Source organism: Zea mays, chromosome 7 (genome assembly GCF_902167145.1).
Source record: "Zea mays cultivar B73 chromosome 7, Zm-B73-REFERENCE-NAM-5.0, whole genome shotgun sequence".
Lineage (NCBI taxonomy): Eukaryota > Viridiplantae > Streptophyta > Magnoliopsida > Poales > Poaceae > Zea > Zea mays.
The window spans coordinates 126370020-126388258 of record NC_050102.1 but is presented as its reverse complement, the minus strand read 5'-3'; the positions used below and the strand labels follow the sequence as shown (position 1 = coordinate 126388258).

Sequence of the window (18239 nt, the reverse complement as noted above, 5' to 3'; positions counted from 1 at the left end):
TTTGATGCATTATATTATATATCTTCGGGTTACTTCGGGTAAAACTTTATGCATGAGGAGAGAGCAAAGAATTAACTTATCTATGTGTTTCATTGTATTTCGATTTAATTTCCCAGATTTGATATAGTTGTTATGGCCACTTGGCGATATATATAAATATATGATGCCACACAACACAATCAAATAAAATATAGAGCCAAACAAAAAAAAATTAGGAAGGTTGTGCATAATATGACTTCAGGGCCTTGAACAACTCACCACAATCCACGCGAGTACAAGCTCTAGCGTATCTGGCGTCAACGCGTGTCCGGCCATCAGGGCCACGACAACACAACAAGTCTTCGTAATAAGCGCAACAGGCACAATTATGGCTCGGTAATCGGGGTACACGATAAGTCCACGCAACGTGCGCAACAGGCGCAATTGTGGCTTAATGATCACGACAGACAGACAGTGCCTACAGGGCATGCGAAAAATACGCGACTCAGCGATGGCGATTCGACTCAACGGGAGCTGTCCGATTAAACAAGAATGCTACATAGCAATCACATGACACAGCCAAGTTCGTACGACACAAATACTGCGTCGTGTTGCCAGGGCGCAGCCAATGCCATAACGCAGTCGATTAATAACGCAGCCCGATTGACACGTGTGAGTACCCAATATATCATTTAATCGCTCGACGTGAGCACGAAAGCTCAACGCAACCCAAATATTTCGAGCGATTTGAATATACGAAGTATAGCTCTCACATGCATTTTAATAATTTTCTGCTAACTATTTATTACGAGAAATAAAGCAGAAAAACAATACTACAATTAATGCATAAGCATAAGTAGATCAGGTATATGAAAGACATTTTCTCATATCCAAGCATGCATTTTTCTACTAATTATTTACTGCGGGAAATAATTAATTAAAATAGAAATTACAGTCTAAAACAATCTCGAGTGTCCATGCACATTTAATCTATAATTTTCCGTGGAAGAATTCACGTGCTCATAAATGGAAGCGGTCAAACCATGGATCAACGAGAGAAAATCCTACCAGAACCATTACGAACGACCGGTCGGATGACAGGAGAAAAAATAATTAAAAACAACGTTTGACTCGCTCCTCTTTGTGCCTAGATTCCCGGCCATCACCAGGAAACGTTGAATGCCGCATGTAGGTGGGGCTCGACCGTATCACGCAGTAGGGATATCTACCCGTACGGGTCAACGTCTCAGCGGCTCAGATCGAGCAAAAATCGGCCTCATCCCGTCGACCCCCTCGGCAAGACTCGCCGGCAACTGGAGCACGTGTCGTTGCACCAAAGAGAGCAGACTACACACCGGTATGGACGACGCGTGCGGAGATCGTCAGCAGGACGGTACACACGGCTTGCTCGGCGTGCGGCTAGTAGGGCCACCAGCCCAGCGCGTAGGCGTGAGCATTGCCAACAAGGCATGGGTTCTCCGCAGCCATACGAACGAGTGCAGAGAGAATTCGGCCTCCTTCCGATGTGGATTCGTGTGGCCGTGATGGTGGTACTGCACGTCAGTGCCATGGATGGACACATGCCTGCGGCTAGTACATGAAGCTTTTTTTTTCTAATCTTCTGCGATTCTTCTCTCGATTGAAAAGTAAATTGCAGATTCAATCAAGAAATTGTATACCATATTTCTTGATGCAGAACGGAAGTGAAATCTGTCGCGTAGGACAGTTCGGCAAGACCGAGAGACCTGCCGGCGTGACGGGGAGTTGATGCAGATCCGATCCCGTAGCAACGTTGAGGTAGAGCGTGCTGATAACGTGTTGAGAATTATGTTACCACGGATCACCAGATCCGCTCCCTTCCCTCCCGTCAGCAGTAGAGACGCAAGAAGCTGTAGAGGACCCGTCTCCCTTCCCATAAACACGACAGAGTAACACACGAGACACAATGTATAGGGTTGGGCCTCTGGCCTCTTTCTCTTCTCTATCATATGATGGGGTGTACAGGTTCCTTATATAGAGATGTGAGACCCCTCAGGGGCAAAGCCGGTATTTGCCCACATAACCCTAACTAGGGTTACTTAACAGTATCTATATCCGTCCCGACACAAAAATACTTGTATTTGTATCAGAAAATATGTTCCGTTTTCGTACTCGTATTCGTTGCCCGTTCCATTTTCATCCCTACACGTGAGCTTCCACCGTGACAACTAGCTCAGTTGCCAAGCCCATATAGCGTATGTGACTATATACCGAAGCGAAACCATCGGTCATGGGTTGGCCGGCGCCGGGTGGCCCACTGGATAGTGTAGTAGCCACTAGACGGGAAAAAAATTAGCTGACCGTAGAGAAGAAGCACTGGTCTGCTTTAAATTTACGAGAGGTGTTTGGGGCTGCCATAATTTACAGTTAGGCTGCTCCACCAACTTCGTCATGGAGTAGCTCTATCATTGAGTTTATAGAGTTTTTGAACTGACTTACAAGATAACTCCAACTCTAAACATAAGTCCTGTAACTCCAACTCTAAACATGGCTTGAGTTAATTGGCCTTGAACGAGAAACGTGCGGAGGAAAATAAAACAGAACGAATCGGTGTGTAATGAGTAGTATGCGAATCGGTGTGTAATGAGTAGTATGGTGGATAATTTCATACCAACTCTATGAGGACGGTAGAAATATGGAGCACATGCTCCACTCAATTTGTGGAGTTAGGGTAAACTCCACGTCTTTTCGGAGCGGAACTAATTGGAGTTGAGAGTGTTTGGCAACTGATTTATGCATAGAGCTGAAATTTATAGAGCAGGACATCCTAAATACCCTGCAGCTTACAGCTTACCAATTATCTACTACTATAATCTACTTACCAATTATCTACTACTATAATTTTCTACGATCGAAACATATACAAAAAGAACCGAAGCCAATAAACCACATGATCACGTTATCGCAAATCCGAATCATGTTGTAGCCAATTTGTAAAGATTTTTTTTTCCCACCAGACAAGGCCTGGAATCGAAGGCTCGGCCGGTATAGGTGAAAAACGGAACGATAATTTTTGGTTATCGGGAATCATTTTCGAAATTGTACCGAAATTTAGAGCTAAACAAAAACAGAAAAGATTACTGAAAATACGGAAACGAAAATAGAAATGGTTTGAGTCTCTTCCAGCCGTTTTCAAAAATTACAGAGTATTTTATTTTCTACCGTCGGTAAAGTAATTTTTCAGAAAATTATTAAATTTGAACTAGTCTTTGTAAATTCATAATAAATTCATCTTAACTTAGAAAAATATGGAACAAATTTTATTGTTTTCGTAAAATCAAGATCTATGTAATGATATGTATTTTAAAGTTGTTCAAAAACTTTTATGGCTCTTATTTATAGTTTATTTCCTATTATTACTCTCGATACATATATTCACAATTTGCACGAGGGCCTTAGAAGGAACAGGATGATATCAATTATGTTGACTTTCTGACTATATATATGTGTGCTAATGCTTATCACTTGTATTTATAAGATTTTGATATAGTTTTGAGAGATCTATCTATTACGGTCGTCTTCTATAAAGATTTTTAAAGACAATTATTTTATTTACGAAGTTGGTTAAAAAAATATTCATCTCCTAAACTGGATTTACGGAGATGGTCAAAAGTAGCACATCTCGCAAAATCTATTAAAGTGGTCCGGCTATTCAAACTAAAATCTATTTTCTAATTGATTCGCACATATTGTTGTATGAGATCGATCAAGTATAAGATCAAGTCATATACTTATATGGCTAATATGTTCTATAGTTTGATATGTTTATCGATTTAAAATAATTGTTTTAGTAATTTTATGCATTTTCGATGGTCTACTTTCGTTATCGACATTATTATCAATATATCTATCGATACCATTTTCGTTTCTGACAATATCGTATCGTTTTCGTGAAAGTGGTGGAGCCTTTTTTTTATCGTTTTCAGCCCTATCCTCTCGTCCTCCAACTTGCCTTGCCTTCAGGGCTTCAGGCTACGGCATGAAATCATTTTTAGCAACCCCTCACATGGGCAACCACCAGCCAAACAGTCACGAACACGCCTGAAGAATGCACGTCCACATTTGAGAATGGCAGCAGCATGTGGCTCCTCGTATATTCATCGACCCATATCATATACAGTATATATATAACTACCACCTAGCACCTAACTATAATGTATACACGTATACCGCCATGCCTATCATCAATATCTTCGAGTTAACAACAACAGCCTCTATCCTGCCCTTTCTCTGTCTCTCTTTTCTTTGTCAATATATTTATTTGAATTGTGCTACGTATACTAAGCTAACCCTGTGGTGCTTCTTTTATGCTATGTACAGTTCCAGATCAGGAGGAGAGGTCAGCTTGGTTTGTCTTGCATCTGTGCAAAATTCTGTCTTCTTTACCGGTACCTAACGCTATCGAGATCAGATCAGAAAAGACCAGATCACGTTAGAACGAGCATCGACTGCCCATTCTATCCGTCGAAACTCAGAAGTACTCCTTGTGGAAATGGAAGCGAGTGCCCGTCCTGTGGCTCATCTCGTGCGCCAGAGCCTTCAGCTCCTTGGCAAGCGTCGGTGCGCCGCAGTAGAACACACCTGCACGCGTGATGTAGCATCAGAAACATTCTCGTGGATCTTGAGGAAACGTTCTAGAGATGGCCGAGCAGATTGTTACCAACTGTTGAATTCGGATGCTTGGAGGCGATCCTGGTGAAGACTTCCTTCCAGTTGGGTCTGGCGAAATGCGTCCTCACCTACAGGGTGCGCAATAAAATGCTCAGCTGTAATCTACACTTGCAGTAACAGAAACAGGATCTTGTGCCGCTAGTTTCAGAGAACTGACGTACCCTGGTCCCCGATACGATATCGACGCCGTGCTTGGCGTGGTTCAGAGCCTGGACCATGGACAGCAGAGTTGTCCGTGCGTCGCGTTCCTCGTAAACGCTAGTGAGGTAATTGTGCAGCTCTATGATACCCTGGTTTCAACGAGCTCCAATGTCAGCACAGAAAATACTGTGGGAATACTGTAAACTGAAGGAACGACCAGAAAGACGTCAATAAGACGGATGGCAACGAGTTCCAATGTCAGCACAGAAGATTCTACCTTCTTGTCCATTTCTGCAACCTCATTCATCACCCCTTTGAACCATTCAAAGGATCCGGCTTCTCGGGTGACCCAGTAGAAATGTGCACGGCTTGTTCTGTATGCTCTCTTCCGGTTGCTACTCGCCGTTGAGACGCTAAAGCTGTTGGCGCTGTCTTCAGACCTGCTGGTCTCCATTGCCAAGTCCTAATAATCATCCCCCCAAAATAAATATGTAAGCTACAAATGGGAATAGGAATATCTGCGCAGCAAAAGGTTTGAATCAGAACAAATCAAGATGAAGCAGTACCATCAGCTCGTCAGCTATCTTAATGTTATTAAGCAGATCCCGTAGAATGCTTATGAACGGTGTTGCCCCGATTCCGAGGCCGACGAGAAGTAGAACGTCGTAGTTTCTAAAATCCTGCGCAGGGGCACCATAGGGACCATCTACGAGTAATTTTGGCAAGCTGTGGAATAGGAAACAAACACGTTTTCAGTTTCGGTTCTGTTTAGGTATGTAAAGCAGCAGCCATGGGGGAAAAGAGATTGATGGACCTTCTTGGTTCTGCCGCACCTAGCTCGCTAAACGAAGCTCTTCTGTTGAGATGCGGCGAGAAGTAGTTCTCCACAAATATGCGCTTGAGCTCCTGTGTCCAGTCACCGTTTGTCCGGATGTGGACACTGAGGTAGTCATCTCCAGGTGCTGAAGTGATGGAGAAAGGATGCCTGCAAACACAGAGCCGCAGCAGGTGAATACTAAATTGGCCAGAAAACTATAGAGCAGATTGAGGAGATGCAAATCGAGAGTCTCATACAGACCATTCAAATGGAGAAATTATTGGACATTGAAGAAATATGTACTGTCCACTTCTGTAACGAAATCCATAGGGCTTTGACATCGTTATGGTCAACACATTTCCAGGTAGAAGACACACCTGCAGTAATGAAATTTACGTAAGAAAATATCCATCCATTGATTTAATTTTGGCAAAAAGGTTCTATCATTTCGTCAAAACAAAAAACATCATGTTAAATGTACAATTTCTGTATGCACATCCTGTTTTCTCGTTTTGACCGTTCGTTATGGTTACTGTAGCACCTAATACTTAGACGATTATTCTGTTCAGGTGCAATTGTATGGTGAAAAAAAACAGAAACACGCCTATCAAACTGCTTAGTCCGTGCTCAACAGAGGATGTATATGGCCATACAAAAAAATGTTTGGCACTATAGTAAAGTTTGAAATAGAAGATGGGATAGTGAGGCTTGTGGGATAGCCTTAGGCTGTCTCCAGCAGCTTACCTATCATATTTCTCATCTTATCTCTATTTCAAACTTTATTATATGAAAAACGTAATCTACAGTGCAAAATAATATTTTACACGACCATATGCACGATTTTCTAGAGACAACCTTAACCTGAGGAAAATCCCTTAGATGTTAAAAAAAGTGATTACACGTATGTGTTTGATGTGTGATTTGGTTGGCAGAAGGGCACCCAGGAAAGAATAAAGTAGCAAACAATAAACCAAAAGCGTGGACCTTCGAGGCATGGTCGCATGGAAATCATTAGAGAGCGACAGGCAATTTCTGAAGGACAGATATGTTCGAGCTGGGCCTATATTCTTTTGTGGATGTCCTAGTGGTGGCACCATGACTAGGCAACAAAATTCTTCATTGCTGATGTCCACTCCACATACACATCCCTTTTTTAAAAAGGAAAAATGTGCATTGAAGCTAAATTTGTGTACCAAACTACATGGAATCTGATCCTGTAATGGGTCACTAATTACTGAATCTGCTCAAGTTGTTCGCCTTTTGTTCTTTGAGGGCTAGTTGTGCAAGTTATGAAGGAACTGTTCTAGTCTTAAACACTAAGCAATCAACATGTGGAGATAAACAACTAGAAGTACCAGGGGTACAGAGTAAAAAAAAGATCGACGCTTGTAAGCTGAATGAATTTGCCATTGCAGTTAAACTCCAGTACTCACCTTGAGAATTTTCACGGTATAAGCATTTGACCTCAAGGCTCTAAGCATCCTTTCACCGACGTAGAGCAGCAGCGGGACCGAAATGTACATCCATGTCTGAAACCGCCATGAGATCAGTATTAGCGTATTAAAAAAACATGTGCTTAAACTCAACACCAGCTCGTGAACAGGGAGCGGCTGAAATGATCAGAGGGCGTGCAGAAGTCATGGCAGACAGACAGCACCGCTGTTTCTACATGAGAATGCCTGTGAGGAGAAATTCCCACATGGCGTTGTTCCAAAGAGGTTGAGATAAACAACACGAACTAAAATAGCAAGGGGAACCACTCAGCTTGGCAGCTGTCAGATTCCCGTGCTTCCTAATGATACGACACAGTGTGTTGAATACTTGAATCGTTATCCCCATGCACTTCTTTTTAAAAAAATTAAAAGCATGCCAGGCATATTTTGATAGATAAAGAACCAAATACAATAGAAAATAAAACAAAAAAGAAAACCTCAACACTCACGAAGATGATAACAAGACCACCACCAAAATAAAGCAACACCGGCGAAAAAGGCAACAACTTATACATGTCCAAACGGGTCGGACTTGTCGGGCGGCCCGAAACCCGGCACGGCACATATATTATACTTGAATATAGAGTAGAGTATAAAACACAAGAAACATGTGTTTTTGTTGGTTATATGGGTGTAAATAAATGTTTAGAGCTAATAAATATGGTTTAAACCCTCAAATATGCATATTTTTAGGATTTTTTTATCATTTAAACACCATATATTGTTATAGGCCCGTCGGGCCATGGGCCGGCCCGGCACGCCACTGGAAACAAACTTTGTGGTCGGGAAAGTCCTGCCACACCGTAAATCCTCACAGCAGCGCTGAAACCATGGTAGCTCAATAATAAATATATTCAAGAGTTGTAGTTCAAAATAGCTCTAAACTACCCGGTATAGAGCACCATTTGTGGCACTGGGCATGGCCGGACGGTCCGCCCTACGGACAGTCCGGCCAGGGGCGGAGCCAAGGGGGGCCGGCAGGGGCCATGGCCCCTCCCAAGGCTGTGACACATACAATAGAATATATATATATATATATATATATAGAGTTCAAATTTTGTGTGTAAATATATATATACTCTAAATTTTATGTAGTGCAATTAATCAAAGATTTAATATAGTGTTAGTAATACATGATCCATAACTCTAGTGTAGTATGTCAATTAAAGTCTAAAGGAAAAAAATGACAAAATATTCGTTAAATGACCAATCAATGCATTAAACGTCAAAACTAATTCACCTGCAGACGTTGATATCTGAACCTCACCCTTTATACTTTATCGTATTGTCTGGCTAGGCAGCTGCCGATTGCCACTGACCACTTGACTTGCCTCTACCATAGCCCCACAATCAAAGTACAAAGAAGGTGTTCACGCGAAGCAGCAGAATGAGCGGCAACAACTTATATACATACTATATTAGATCTTGTGGATAATAAAATCTACAAATTTCAACTAAAGTTGTCACCTGATAATATTATACAATATTTTTATCATATAGTATTGATGAATTGGCCGGCCCCCCTTATATCACAATCCTGGCTCCGCCCCTGAGTCCGGCTATAGGTGCGGACGGTCTGTGATTAGATTAGATCAGGCAATTAAACTTCTATCTCCTCACGTGTTTATCCCTCTAATCTCGCGGGAGCTGTTGGAGGACGCCTATAAATGAGTCTAGACCTTTTCCCTCATATATTTGAAGGGGTACAGACGATTGAAGAACTAACAATCGAATCATCAATCAAAGGAATAGACAGTAGTATAGAATTCCCTCTCTAATCTTCACCTCTCTCCGGCTCTACGTTGTTTAGATGCGTCTTGGGTGACCTACCGATCTCAAGACAAACCCTAGGATCTCTTCTCGCCGACGGGGTCCCTCCCAGGAGCGAGATCCAGGTGTTGTTCGGCGAATTCCGTCGCCTCTATGCACGTGCGGGCCATCTGGCCACCAGGCGCGGACCATCCGGCTCGTCAGACAGAAACTCTAGCCTCTACACCAGGTCACGGACCGTCCGCTTCTCCGCAGAGAGCACCGCCGCCGGTACTCATCACAGTGATTGGCGCCCAGACCGGCACCAACACCCGGGCATTGTCCTGGACCCTGGAGCGTACCTTTTGACACCTGAGCCTCCGAGGTTGTGCAATCGCAAATGGCATATATCCAATCCAATCAAATAAATAGTGTAGAAACCGCGGTCGCTGCCATCCTTGAGACATGAATTCAGAATAAGTGTTGATTTGGTGAGAAGGGGGGGGGGGGGGGGGGTCAACGGGGGATTGATCAAGCAAAATGACATATTTTTATTACTAATAAACAAGGTCCCAAAAGGCATTCTTTCCGGATGACTCAGTACAGCACTACATATCTGCCTGACATCGACATCACCGTCGGCCGGCCGAACCTACCGCACCCGCGACCCAGAACAAACAGAACCCAACGCCTCTGAGCTATTAACCAATGCCGCCTATGGAAAAGCAATTGCGAGAAGCATCAGAGGAGCCCCCCCCCCCCCCCCCCCCCCCCCCCCCCTCCTCCCCCTCTGCACTGCATTCCCCCCTGAACGCAACGGTGGTCCCTGACCGGTACCTCTCGCCCGCCGCCACAAGGCTCCCACTGCAGCACCACGCCAAGGAGAAAAAAAAAAGGTAACCGGCGAGCAGCGCGTGAGGCCCGCGCCACGCACGAATCCGAATTGCACGAGAAGTCACAAGTCCCACGCACGGGCACACACTCACACGACGCGGCCGTCAAGTTTCTAGGGGCGAGTGTGGCGCCTAGTACAATGCCACACAGGCTCTTCTTTCTTACTTTCCGTCTAGGCGCGAGTAGTACGCATTTCTTTCTTTCTTTCCGTCTGGAGTTGTTTCTCTTTTGCCTTTCATCACTAGCAAGATAAGACTAGAGTATAGACAGGCTCTTTAATCGGATTCGATCCCAAGACGAGAAGAATGAGATGCCGTCGGCACCACACCCCGCGCCCCTATGCCATGGTCCCTTTGCCCCCCTTTACAACTCAGCGCGTCCCCAGATAACACCGCAAATCGTTGGACAGCGTTGTGCTGCGGCCTCCGCACTGCCTACATGTGGTAAGGGACCCAAGGCGTTTCCACTAATCAGTACTCCTACTAGCGTTTGTTAAGTGCGGGAGGTTTGGTGAGACGGGAACGGGCACCAAGTCACGGCCATGCCAAATTTAGTGGCCACGAACCCACATGAATACAACAAAACTGTGAGTGCGAGTCGGGTCGTCGCGTCGCCTGCTGCCGGGGGCAGTACGCAGTAGGTGGCGCGGCCGTGCATTATACTATACGCCGGTGGGCGGTGGCCATGTGGTCTGGGTCAAAACGAGCTGGTCGCTTGCTGCGCCGCTGATCGATTGACAACGTCGTGTCTACTTCTACTCCACGCCGCGAATTAAATGTGGGACGAAATAGAGAGACAGAGAGAGAGAGGGAGAGATGCGCCGGCCGGTATACTGCCTGCCACCACCGAGAAACGACGTAGCAGCACAAAGGGAGAAGCTTCCCTGCGCTGCGCATACCCCATCACTGGAAGGAAGCTTAAAGGCGAAGGCATGCGACGACGCCCGTCGCTTGCAGATTCGGGGGTGTCGTGCGGGGTGTGTGTGTGGTGAAGCTAAAGCGATATGAGTGCAGGTAACCGACCCTCGTGGCAAAAAAAACAAAATAAAAAACAAAACAGAGTGGGGGTAATAAGGCTGCTAGGTTTTATAGGATGGGAACGGAAGAACGCGTTCAAAAACCATGATCCAGCGACGGATGATGGATTGGATTTGTGTACTAGTAGGAGGAGATGGAGGGTTTAATTTCGCGTACTGCTAAAACAGTGCTTCCTTCCTGTAAAGCGCAGGGAGGGGGGCCATTCGTACGTGGCCATGGACAGCACTAAATAAGGTCCATCTACGTCGATGATTAGCCTCGGCGCGCAATCCTCACCACCTATTTCAGCGCAAAGATCCAAACGAAAGTGCCCTGTAAAGTGGCCCCCATCAACAGCACACACTAGCCAGATCCACCAACAAGGGCAGGGGCCATCATAAACACTCAAACGCGTAGGGATACAACTGTACACATCCGAAAGGGAAGGGAACAGAAGCTCATATATAATTTGGCCCTAGTCCTCTGCCGAAAATGATGTAATTGGCCTGGCCTTAAAAGACGACACCATGATTTTTAAGAGCCCCCCACGCCCACGTTCCGGCTGGGCAGAGCTGACAGGATGGGCGGGGCGGGGCCCCGAGTTCCGCAGCGCAGTTGTTTCGATGCGTCCGTGCCCGTTCATGGATCAGCCGATCCCGAGACTGACGACGACGAGGACCACGGCGACTGCCGGCCACCACTCCACACGTCAGCAGTCAGCACCGCGCCGTGGCACCCGGCACTGAGCTGTGGAGCATATCACCACCTGCCCGCGTGCCGCGCAAGGCCGTGACAGCTCGCAGCGACGACCGCTGCCGCCACCGCTACCGTATTCGTCTCTATCCCGGCCGGTCTACCCTGCCTGCCTACCTGCCTACCTCTTAGCCTGCCGTGTTTTTAAGAGCCTAGCCGGACGGACCCGACCCGACACGGACGCGTCGCTTCCCTTGACGATCTCGACCGGGGCGGGGCGGCGGCTCCGAGCAGGTCTCCGGCTGGAAACAGCCAAGCATGCTCCGGCCGGTTTGACTCCGGCGGCACCGACACCACCATCACTCCCTGTACCGGCTGTACCCCACGTCCCACGGCACTCCGGCCTTCACGCACGCTGGCGCGCTGCTACAATCTCGAGTGGCATCGTCATGGCAACAGTAATTCTCCGAAGCTGTTCAGACTGCATGACCAAATATAGCACAATCTCGAGTGGCATCGTTCCTGGAAGGAGGAGCTAAGGCAAGCAGTGGCGGGGAGCACCGGACGCGACAACGGCGTGTCCAAAGTAAAAAGCGACGCGGGTTACCATCACCTTTGCCCTCGCGCGACGGGCCAAAACAGAAAATCGTCACCCTCCCAAAAAAAAAGCTACGCGACGTGTCGCAACCAGCAACGCCCAACTAACCTCGCCCAAGCAATGAAATCGATCAAGTGCGTGCCACGGAACGGACGGGGAAAAAAAACGCGCCGAAACCAAATCGCAATCCACATCACACACAGATGGGGAAAGGGATCGATCGGGGGATGCACGTACGTACCGTCTTCTCGTACCACCTCCGGACGAGGAAGAGGAAGTAGCCGTGCGCGAGCAGGAGCGCGTACACGATGCCGAGGAGGTGGTGCGAGTACCAGAAGGCGTTGAAGCCGGTGAGCCGGTTCAGTGGCGCCGGGAGCCGCGACGTGCCGGCGGCCGCGCCCGCGCCCTTGGGCTCCCCCTTGCGGAACGGGTGCGTGGCCAGCGTGAAGGAGACGGTCATCAGCACCACCATGGCCACGCCCGTCACGCCCTCCGTGCCCGACAGGAGCCCCGCGTACGTCGGCTTGTCCGCGCCGAACGCGCCCGCGACGAGCGCGTACTCCTCCGGGCTCGCCGCGATCACCCGCGGGAAGTCGCACGCCAGGTGGTTCCCCGCGTGCAGCGTGATCCCCACCACGATCGCCGTCGCGATCATCTGAATCAGAGGAAATGAAATAAAAGCATATTTAGTTGATCAAGTTTCTTGGAAAATTTTCACAGCTGCTGCAATTACGGCAGTGAAAGTGGACGCAAACGCACGTCATTGTCTTTGCTTCGGTCACGACGAGTCGTTACCGTGACTGACAGTGCCCTCCACGGTTACTTTCCAGAGAACAACCCGGCACCGCTGCTGGGGACCCAGCAGCGACTGGGACACTTGTGGCCCGCCTGCAGAGACAATTCTCGGTCCGTGCCAACTTTCACCGACCGGGAAGCGGCTCTGACTTTTGACTGGACCCTTACTACTGCGCTGGGCTTTGGCAGCACGCACACGCACTTGTCCCAACCGTGGGCAAGGGATCTTCTGTGCCGTACGGCCCCACTTACCGCCGGGACAGAATCATTAGACCGCGTGTCCGCGCCGCTGCCCGCAGTGCAGTACGGAACATGTGATGGAGACTTGGCCTACCGCCTGCGTATCTGGGGAACCCACCGTAGATGAGTACGCTGCACATGTAGTAGTAGTATGGGTGTATAGTAAGCCCAAAGTCTCAAGCTACCACATGGGTCCGGAGCAGCCTTCGGCCGGCAGCGGCCCTTCCACACGGGATCCGGGACCCCCCCTACGTGGGCGGCCAATCATTGGACGCCACGTTCCCGCCGCGTACGACACGGCCTCCGCGCCTCGTCTCCGACGGCGACGGCCGAACTAACCACCGACCCATCGGCCGCCGGAATATTTACCGCAAGTGACTACCCGTGAGTCGTCGTCGACCGCTTGGATGTTACTTACCATCATGGGCGACGAATCTACCGTGGGTAGGTGGCTCGCCACGTCGGACGCGACGATATTTGCGGAAGCGGCTGGCGGTGGGGAGCTTGCACGGACATCATGGAGTACACAGTACAGTAGTAGAGTCCGCTCGTAATTTACCTTGTGGAAGGTGATGTTGTCGTCGAAGGGGACGAAGAAGCGGGCCCAGGAGGAGCGGAGCCACGTGAGCGTGTTGCGGCAGACGGGGAGCAGCACGAGCGCCATGTTGAGCTTGAGCGTCTCCGCGGCGCCCTTGGCCGTGGGGAGGCAGTACCCCATCACCTGGAACGCCGCCATGCGCCGGTACTGGACGAACTTCCACACGAACAGCGCCGCCATGGCCGCGAACCACAACGCCAGCACCCAGGCGCGGCGCCAGTTCTCCTCCGCCGCCACGCGCACCCGCGCCGCCGCCTTCCGCACGCCCCAGCTCCGGCGACGCTCGCGCGGAGGCCCCGGGTGGTCGCCGTCCACGCCGCAGCCGCCGTCTCCTCCTCCCCCTGTTATCGTCAGCGCGCCGCCGACGCCGAGGTTCTGGCTCCACTGGGCCCCGCTGGCCGTGCTCAGCGGGCGGCTGTAGTTCATGTAGGTGTCGCGCTGGAGCAGCAGCGCTTCGAGCTGCCACAGCTGGCAAGACAGGGAAGAGGCAGCACACGTGTCAGTCCGGCGGCAGCACGCGTACGTACCCCCCCAAATTTCCCCTGGTCAAAAAGACAGTAGCCCGTAGGGCATACGGCCCGCGCGCGTACGTACCTCAATGTAGCCAAGCTTCTCCGGGTCGAGCTCCTCCATGATGAGCGACGCGTACTCCTCCGCCTGCTCCTTGAGCTTTGCCAGCTTGTTGGCCGACGCGCTGAGCACGATCAGCTGCGGTGGCAGGAGGGAGACCAAGCCAAACATCTCGCTGGATTAGCGGCGGAGCACGTGGATAGTTTACCGCAGTAAATAGTAAGTAGGTTTAATTAATTAAACAAGATCAGTATGTATGGTACACTGCACTGGTACTGGAAGCAGCGGTTTGGTAATCAGAGCAGGGTGCCCACAAGAAGGTTCTAATGGTGCTCTACTTTCTTTTGGGGCTGGCAGTTTGAACTAAACACAGAGATGCAGAGAGGAGTGAAGAGCATTAGAAAAGTCACCTCCTGTACTTCCTCCCTCGTTATCCTCCCGTCCACGTTGGTGTCCACCCTGAATTTGGGACCGAGAACGGCACCAGAAGGAGAAGAAAGCTTACTGTCAAGAATCTGCGGGGGCGCAAAGCGTAGTGCAGGTGCGCACGCACCGGGAATTGGGACGGATCGATTTGTGACGTTACTTTACTTGGGACCCGGGGAAAGGAAGAGAAATGGGGGCGCGTGAAATTTAGCTCAGTACATGTCGAAGAAGATCTGGAGCCGCGCGTCGAAGCTCTGATCGGAGATCTGGAGCCAGAAGTCGTAGAGCTCCTCCTTGGTGATCCGCTCCAGGTTCTGCCGCCGCCGCCGCGCCAGCGCGTCGAAGATGCCCACCGCGAACTCCTTGGAGTCCACCATTCCTGCAGTTTGGGCGTGGAGCGCCATAAGATCGCGGATAAGGACGTCGCAATTACAGTAGGATCGAGCTGTTTCCTCGCGTGTGCGGAGGATAACAATGTGAACTGCAGGCAAGAAGCAGCAGCGGCGTCGAGTGTGGCCGTACCGATGCATTCGCCGAAGTCGTCGCGGGAGAGCAGCCCTTCGCGGGCGAGGTCGTTGAAGCGCTCCTCGACGCGGCGCCAGAGCTCGGCGGCCTCGACGGAGCCCGTGGTGCGGCTGATGAAGCGGAGGCCCTTGAGCGCGCGCCTGGCGCCGGCGCGGGACCGGTTGAGCTGCGCCTGCTCCCGCCGCCGCTCGCGCGCCGCCATGGCGGCCTCCCGCTGAAGCTCGGCGGGCGTGGGGCGGTACGGGGACGGGGAGGGCGACGGCGACCGGAGCCACGCGAACTTCTTCCGTATCCGCGACGACGTCGACGAGCACCGGCTCAGGCGGCCGCCGCCCTCCGAAGGCGCGCGGCGCGGCGACGGCGACACCCCGAGGACCCCCGCGGACGGCGGCGCCGGGAGGGAGGCGGCGCCGTAGAGCGCCGCGCTGGTGGGCGTGACGCTGCGCACCACCATGGACTCCTCGTCCAGCTCCAGCATGACCTCCACCAGGTCCCCCTGGTCCGCCAGGAATGCCGGCAGCATGCCGCCGGCGCCGCCGCTCCCGGCGGCGGCGGCGGCGAAGAACTCCTCCCCATAGGCGGTAGTGTAGGACTCGTTGTCGGAGGCGTCGGTGGCTGTGGTGGTGGTCTGGTCGTCCGCCAGGTAGTCCGCGATGCGGCGGTGGCCGCTGCGCCGGGCGTTGCTCCCGCGCGACGGCGTCCACATGGCGGCAGCCGCGGCGCGAGAGCTGTCCTCCTCTCCGAGGCACAGCGGTGGTTGCGCCCCGCCACGCCTGGCCCTTTTATTATCTTACCCGTAGTCTCCCAGTCCGCTCCGCAATGCGTCCGTCAGCCAGCTATCCCGTTCCCGTGGGCAGGCACCACCGCACCAGGCAGGCAGGCAGGCGGGCGGCACTGCGGCAGCGGCTGGGCGGTGGCCGGTGGGCGGCCCACGCCCGGGCAAGTGATTCCTTCGCGGGCGCGGCCTCCTCGTGCTTTTTTTTCCCCTCTCGTTTGCTTCGCGGTGCGGTGCTCCGCTACCTATTGGCTATTGCGTTCCGCGGTTCTGCCACGGCGCTCGGCTAGCCGCTTTATCAACGAGTGCCGAAGCGAGCAGCGCTTTTTGGAGGCAAGGCTGTGACTGGGCTGGGCTGGGTGGGTGGGTGGGTGCGGCACACCCCAAAACGAAGCTCCATGCGCCACGAGTTTGCGATGCGGTGCTCGGTTCGGACGTGGGAGACGCGGTCGGTGGGCTGGTCTGATGTGGATTTGGAGAACCTCAGACAGACGCTTCCAAACGAGCGAGATGCGGTGGTCAGTGCGGCGCGGCGCGTTCCTTGTTGGCAAAATCAGACCAAAATCCAGCATGGTCCACTGTTTATGGTGTGAGTGGTGAGCTTCAAACACGCAAAGGAAGGGTCGTTTCGGATTGGCGGATTATGGTGCGAGTAGATACAGATTTGCTAAGGTCAGCCTCAATAAGGTTACAAAGTTTCGTAATAGTTTTATAGTCATTAAATAAACTGATATCATGTAGCATCTGTTTAGAAGCAAAGTTTTTTAATACCACAGTTTTACAATACTAATTTTTTTAATGCTATATCATAAACAAAATATTTCAATACCATAATTTTGCAATACCATAGTTTCACACGCAACAAGGAAAGACATTGGTCTAGACCAAATTTTTCAATACTATGGTTTTACTATAGTATTCATAATAATGTGGTTTTTAATATATAGTTTTTAAAACATTTACCAAACATCTTTCTGTATAAAATATCAAAGTCTTGTTAAATACCATGGTATTGCATGGAACTATAAAAAAAACTTTGCTGAGCATAATAGTAACAAAAAAGTGATATAACACAAAGGTATCTAATGTTAATACCTTTGTGTGGTGCCATGTAGCAATATTGTGCTTTGCTGAACGAGCTACATTGTATATAACTAATAACTGAATATAAAAATATAAATATGTAGTTGATATTTACCCATGGTATTTAAGTACAATAACTGATTATCGATGATTGGTTTTAGTTTAGTGTTGACTAACCTCATGTAGTGAGTATAATGTTGTACAATACAACTCTTGACTCGTGATGTGTAGGTGTGAAGCACATAGATGAGGTTAAGTGAGTTCATGCTGATGGACTAGAGTGGTGGAGGACGGACGCTCAGACTTCAATTGAGGAATTGGAGAAACCGAAGCAATGAGCGTGATGGTTGACACCTAGTGAATCAACAAGTGCAAAAGGTAGATGGAGGAACATATCATGTTAACCAAGTCAAGCAAATACATTATATGACTTGGTGATTAGGCAATCATGGGCTGTCGGTGACACGTGTCGAGATCATGAACTGAGTGTATCATGTATGCTACTCATGAGGCGTATAGTGGTTTGGGCCTCAAAATCATCGAGCAAACAATTTCTTGGTTTTTGGTCTCAAAACCTGATTAAAATTTTGGTGGAAACATGAGGAGGTATATGGCATCATCGTGAACCTTGCGTCAAGGCAAAGCAAAGTCGTGAAGAGCCCATGACCACTGGATGCACGTTGGGATGTGTAATAGCTCTAAAAATAAGACATGAGGTTGTCCAACTAGCCATCTCTTCAATTTTATATCTCGAGTCATTCCTAGCCTAGGTCCTAGTTGTATGAGTTTTAATCTTTCATCCGGTTTTAGCTATTGAGATCTGCAATATGGAGTGAGTACTCTATTGTGTTATCTTTCCCATGTAAGAATCAGACTTGGTTGATCTTCAAAAATAAATTAATCATTTCTTTGAAATTTTTAATTTGAGTTCTTACTTGTGTTTGGATTTTTTTCTCTTTCTAATTCACTGTCTTCACCCTTTTGATGGATTTAGTGTTCCAATAGTTTGGGTTTATTTTGGTTGGACGGATACGTGTAAGGACCTTTGAGGATCATCCCTACCAAATAGTTTATGTAGATTTCTCGTGAGCATGTAGATTCGTCTTTTGGAGCAAATCACTAAAGCGACCAAGCCCC

At 49.4% G+C, this 18239-nt stretch overlaps 1 protein-coding gene across 3 annotated transcripts; it reads right to left on the bottom strand.

Moving 5' to 3' along the window:
* Window positions 1–4019: 4019 nt before the first annotated feature.
* On the bottom strand, window positions 4020–16301 carry LOC100502415 (uncharacterized). Of its 3 annotated transcripts, none has more exons than NM_001365550.1 (14): window positions 15242–16277; window positions 14939–15098; window positions 14704–14752; window positions 14318–14431; window positions 13685–14191; window positions 12332–12745; window positions 7081–7176; window positions 5909–6024; window positions 5645–5815; window positions 5397–5556; window positions 5108–5293; window positions 4851–4979; window positions 4679–4757; window positions 4020–4599 (listed from the first exon to the last, which is right to left on the bottom strand). In NM_001365550.1, the coding sequence occupies exons 1-14, from the start codon at window positions 15948–15950 to the stop codon at window positions 4490–4492; spliced, it is 3000 nt and encodes a 999-aa protein (NP_001352479.1). In that variant the 5' UTR covers window positions 15951–16277; the 3' UTR covers window positions 4020–4489. The 3 variants fall into 3 exon arrangements, 2 of the variants coding, with proteins under 2 accessions (NP_001352479.1, XP_008651821.1); XR_004851268.1 differs by having other exon boundaries at window positions 4061–4599; window positions 5664–5815; window positions 15242–16301; XM_008653599.4 differs by lacking the exon at window positions 12332–12745 and having other exon boundaries at window positions 4061–4599; window positions 15242–16294.
* Window positions 16302–18239: the final 1938 nt, after the last annotated feature.

What these genes read in the sequence shown, in the direction of transcription:
- LOC100502415 (NM_001365550.1), bottom strand. Translation starts at nt 15,950, where the DNA reads ATGTGGACGCCGTCGCGCGGGAGCAACGCCCGGCGCAGCGGCCACCGC. An exon ending in ATACCGTGAAAATTCTCAAG is followed by an intron (nt 6,025 to 7,080) that starts GTGAGTACTGGA and finishes TCATTACTGCAG; the next exon opens with GTGTGTCTTCTACCTGGAAA. An exon ending in GCATCCGAATTCAACAGTTG is followed by an intron (nt 4,600 to 4,678) that starts GTAACAATCTGC and finishes TCACGCGTGCAG; the next exon opens with GTGTGTTCTACTGCGGCGCA.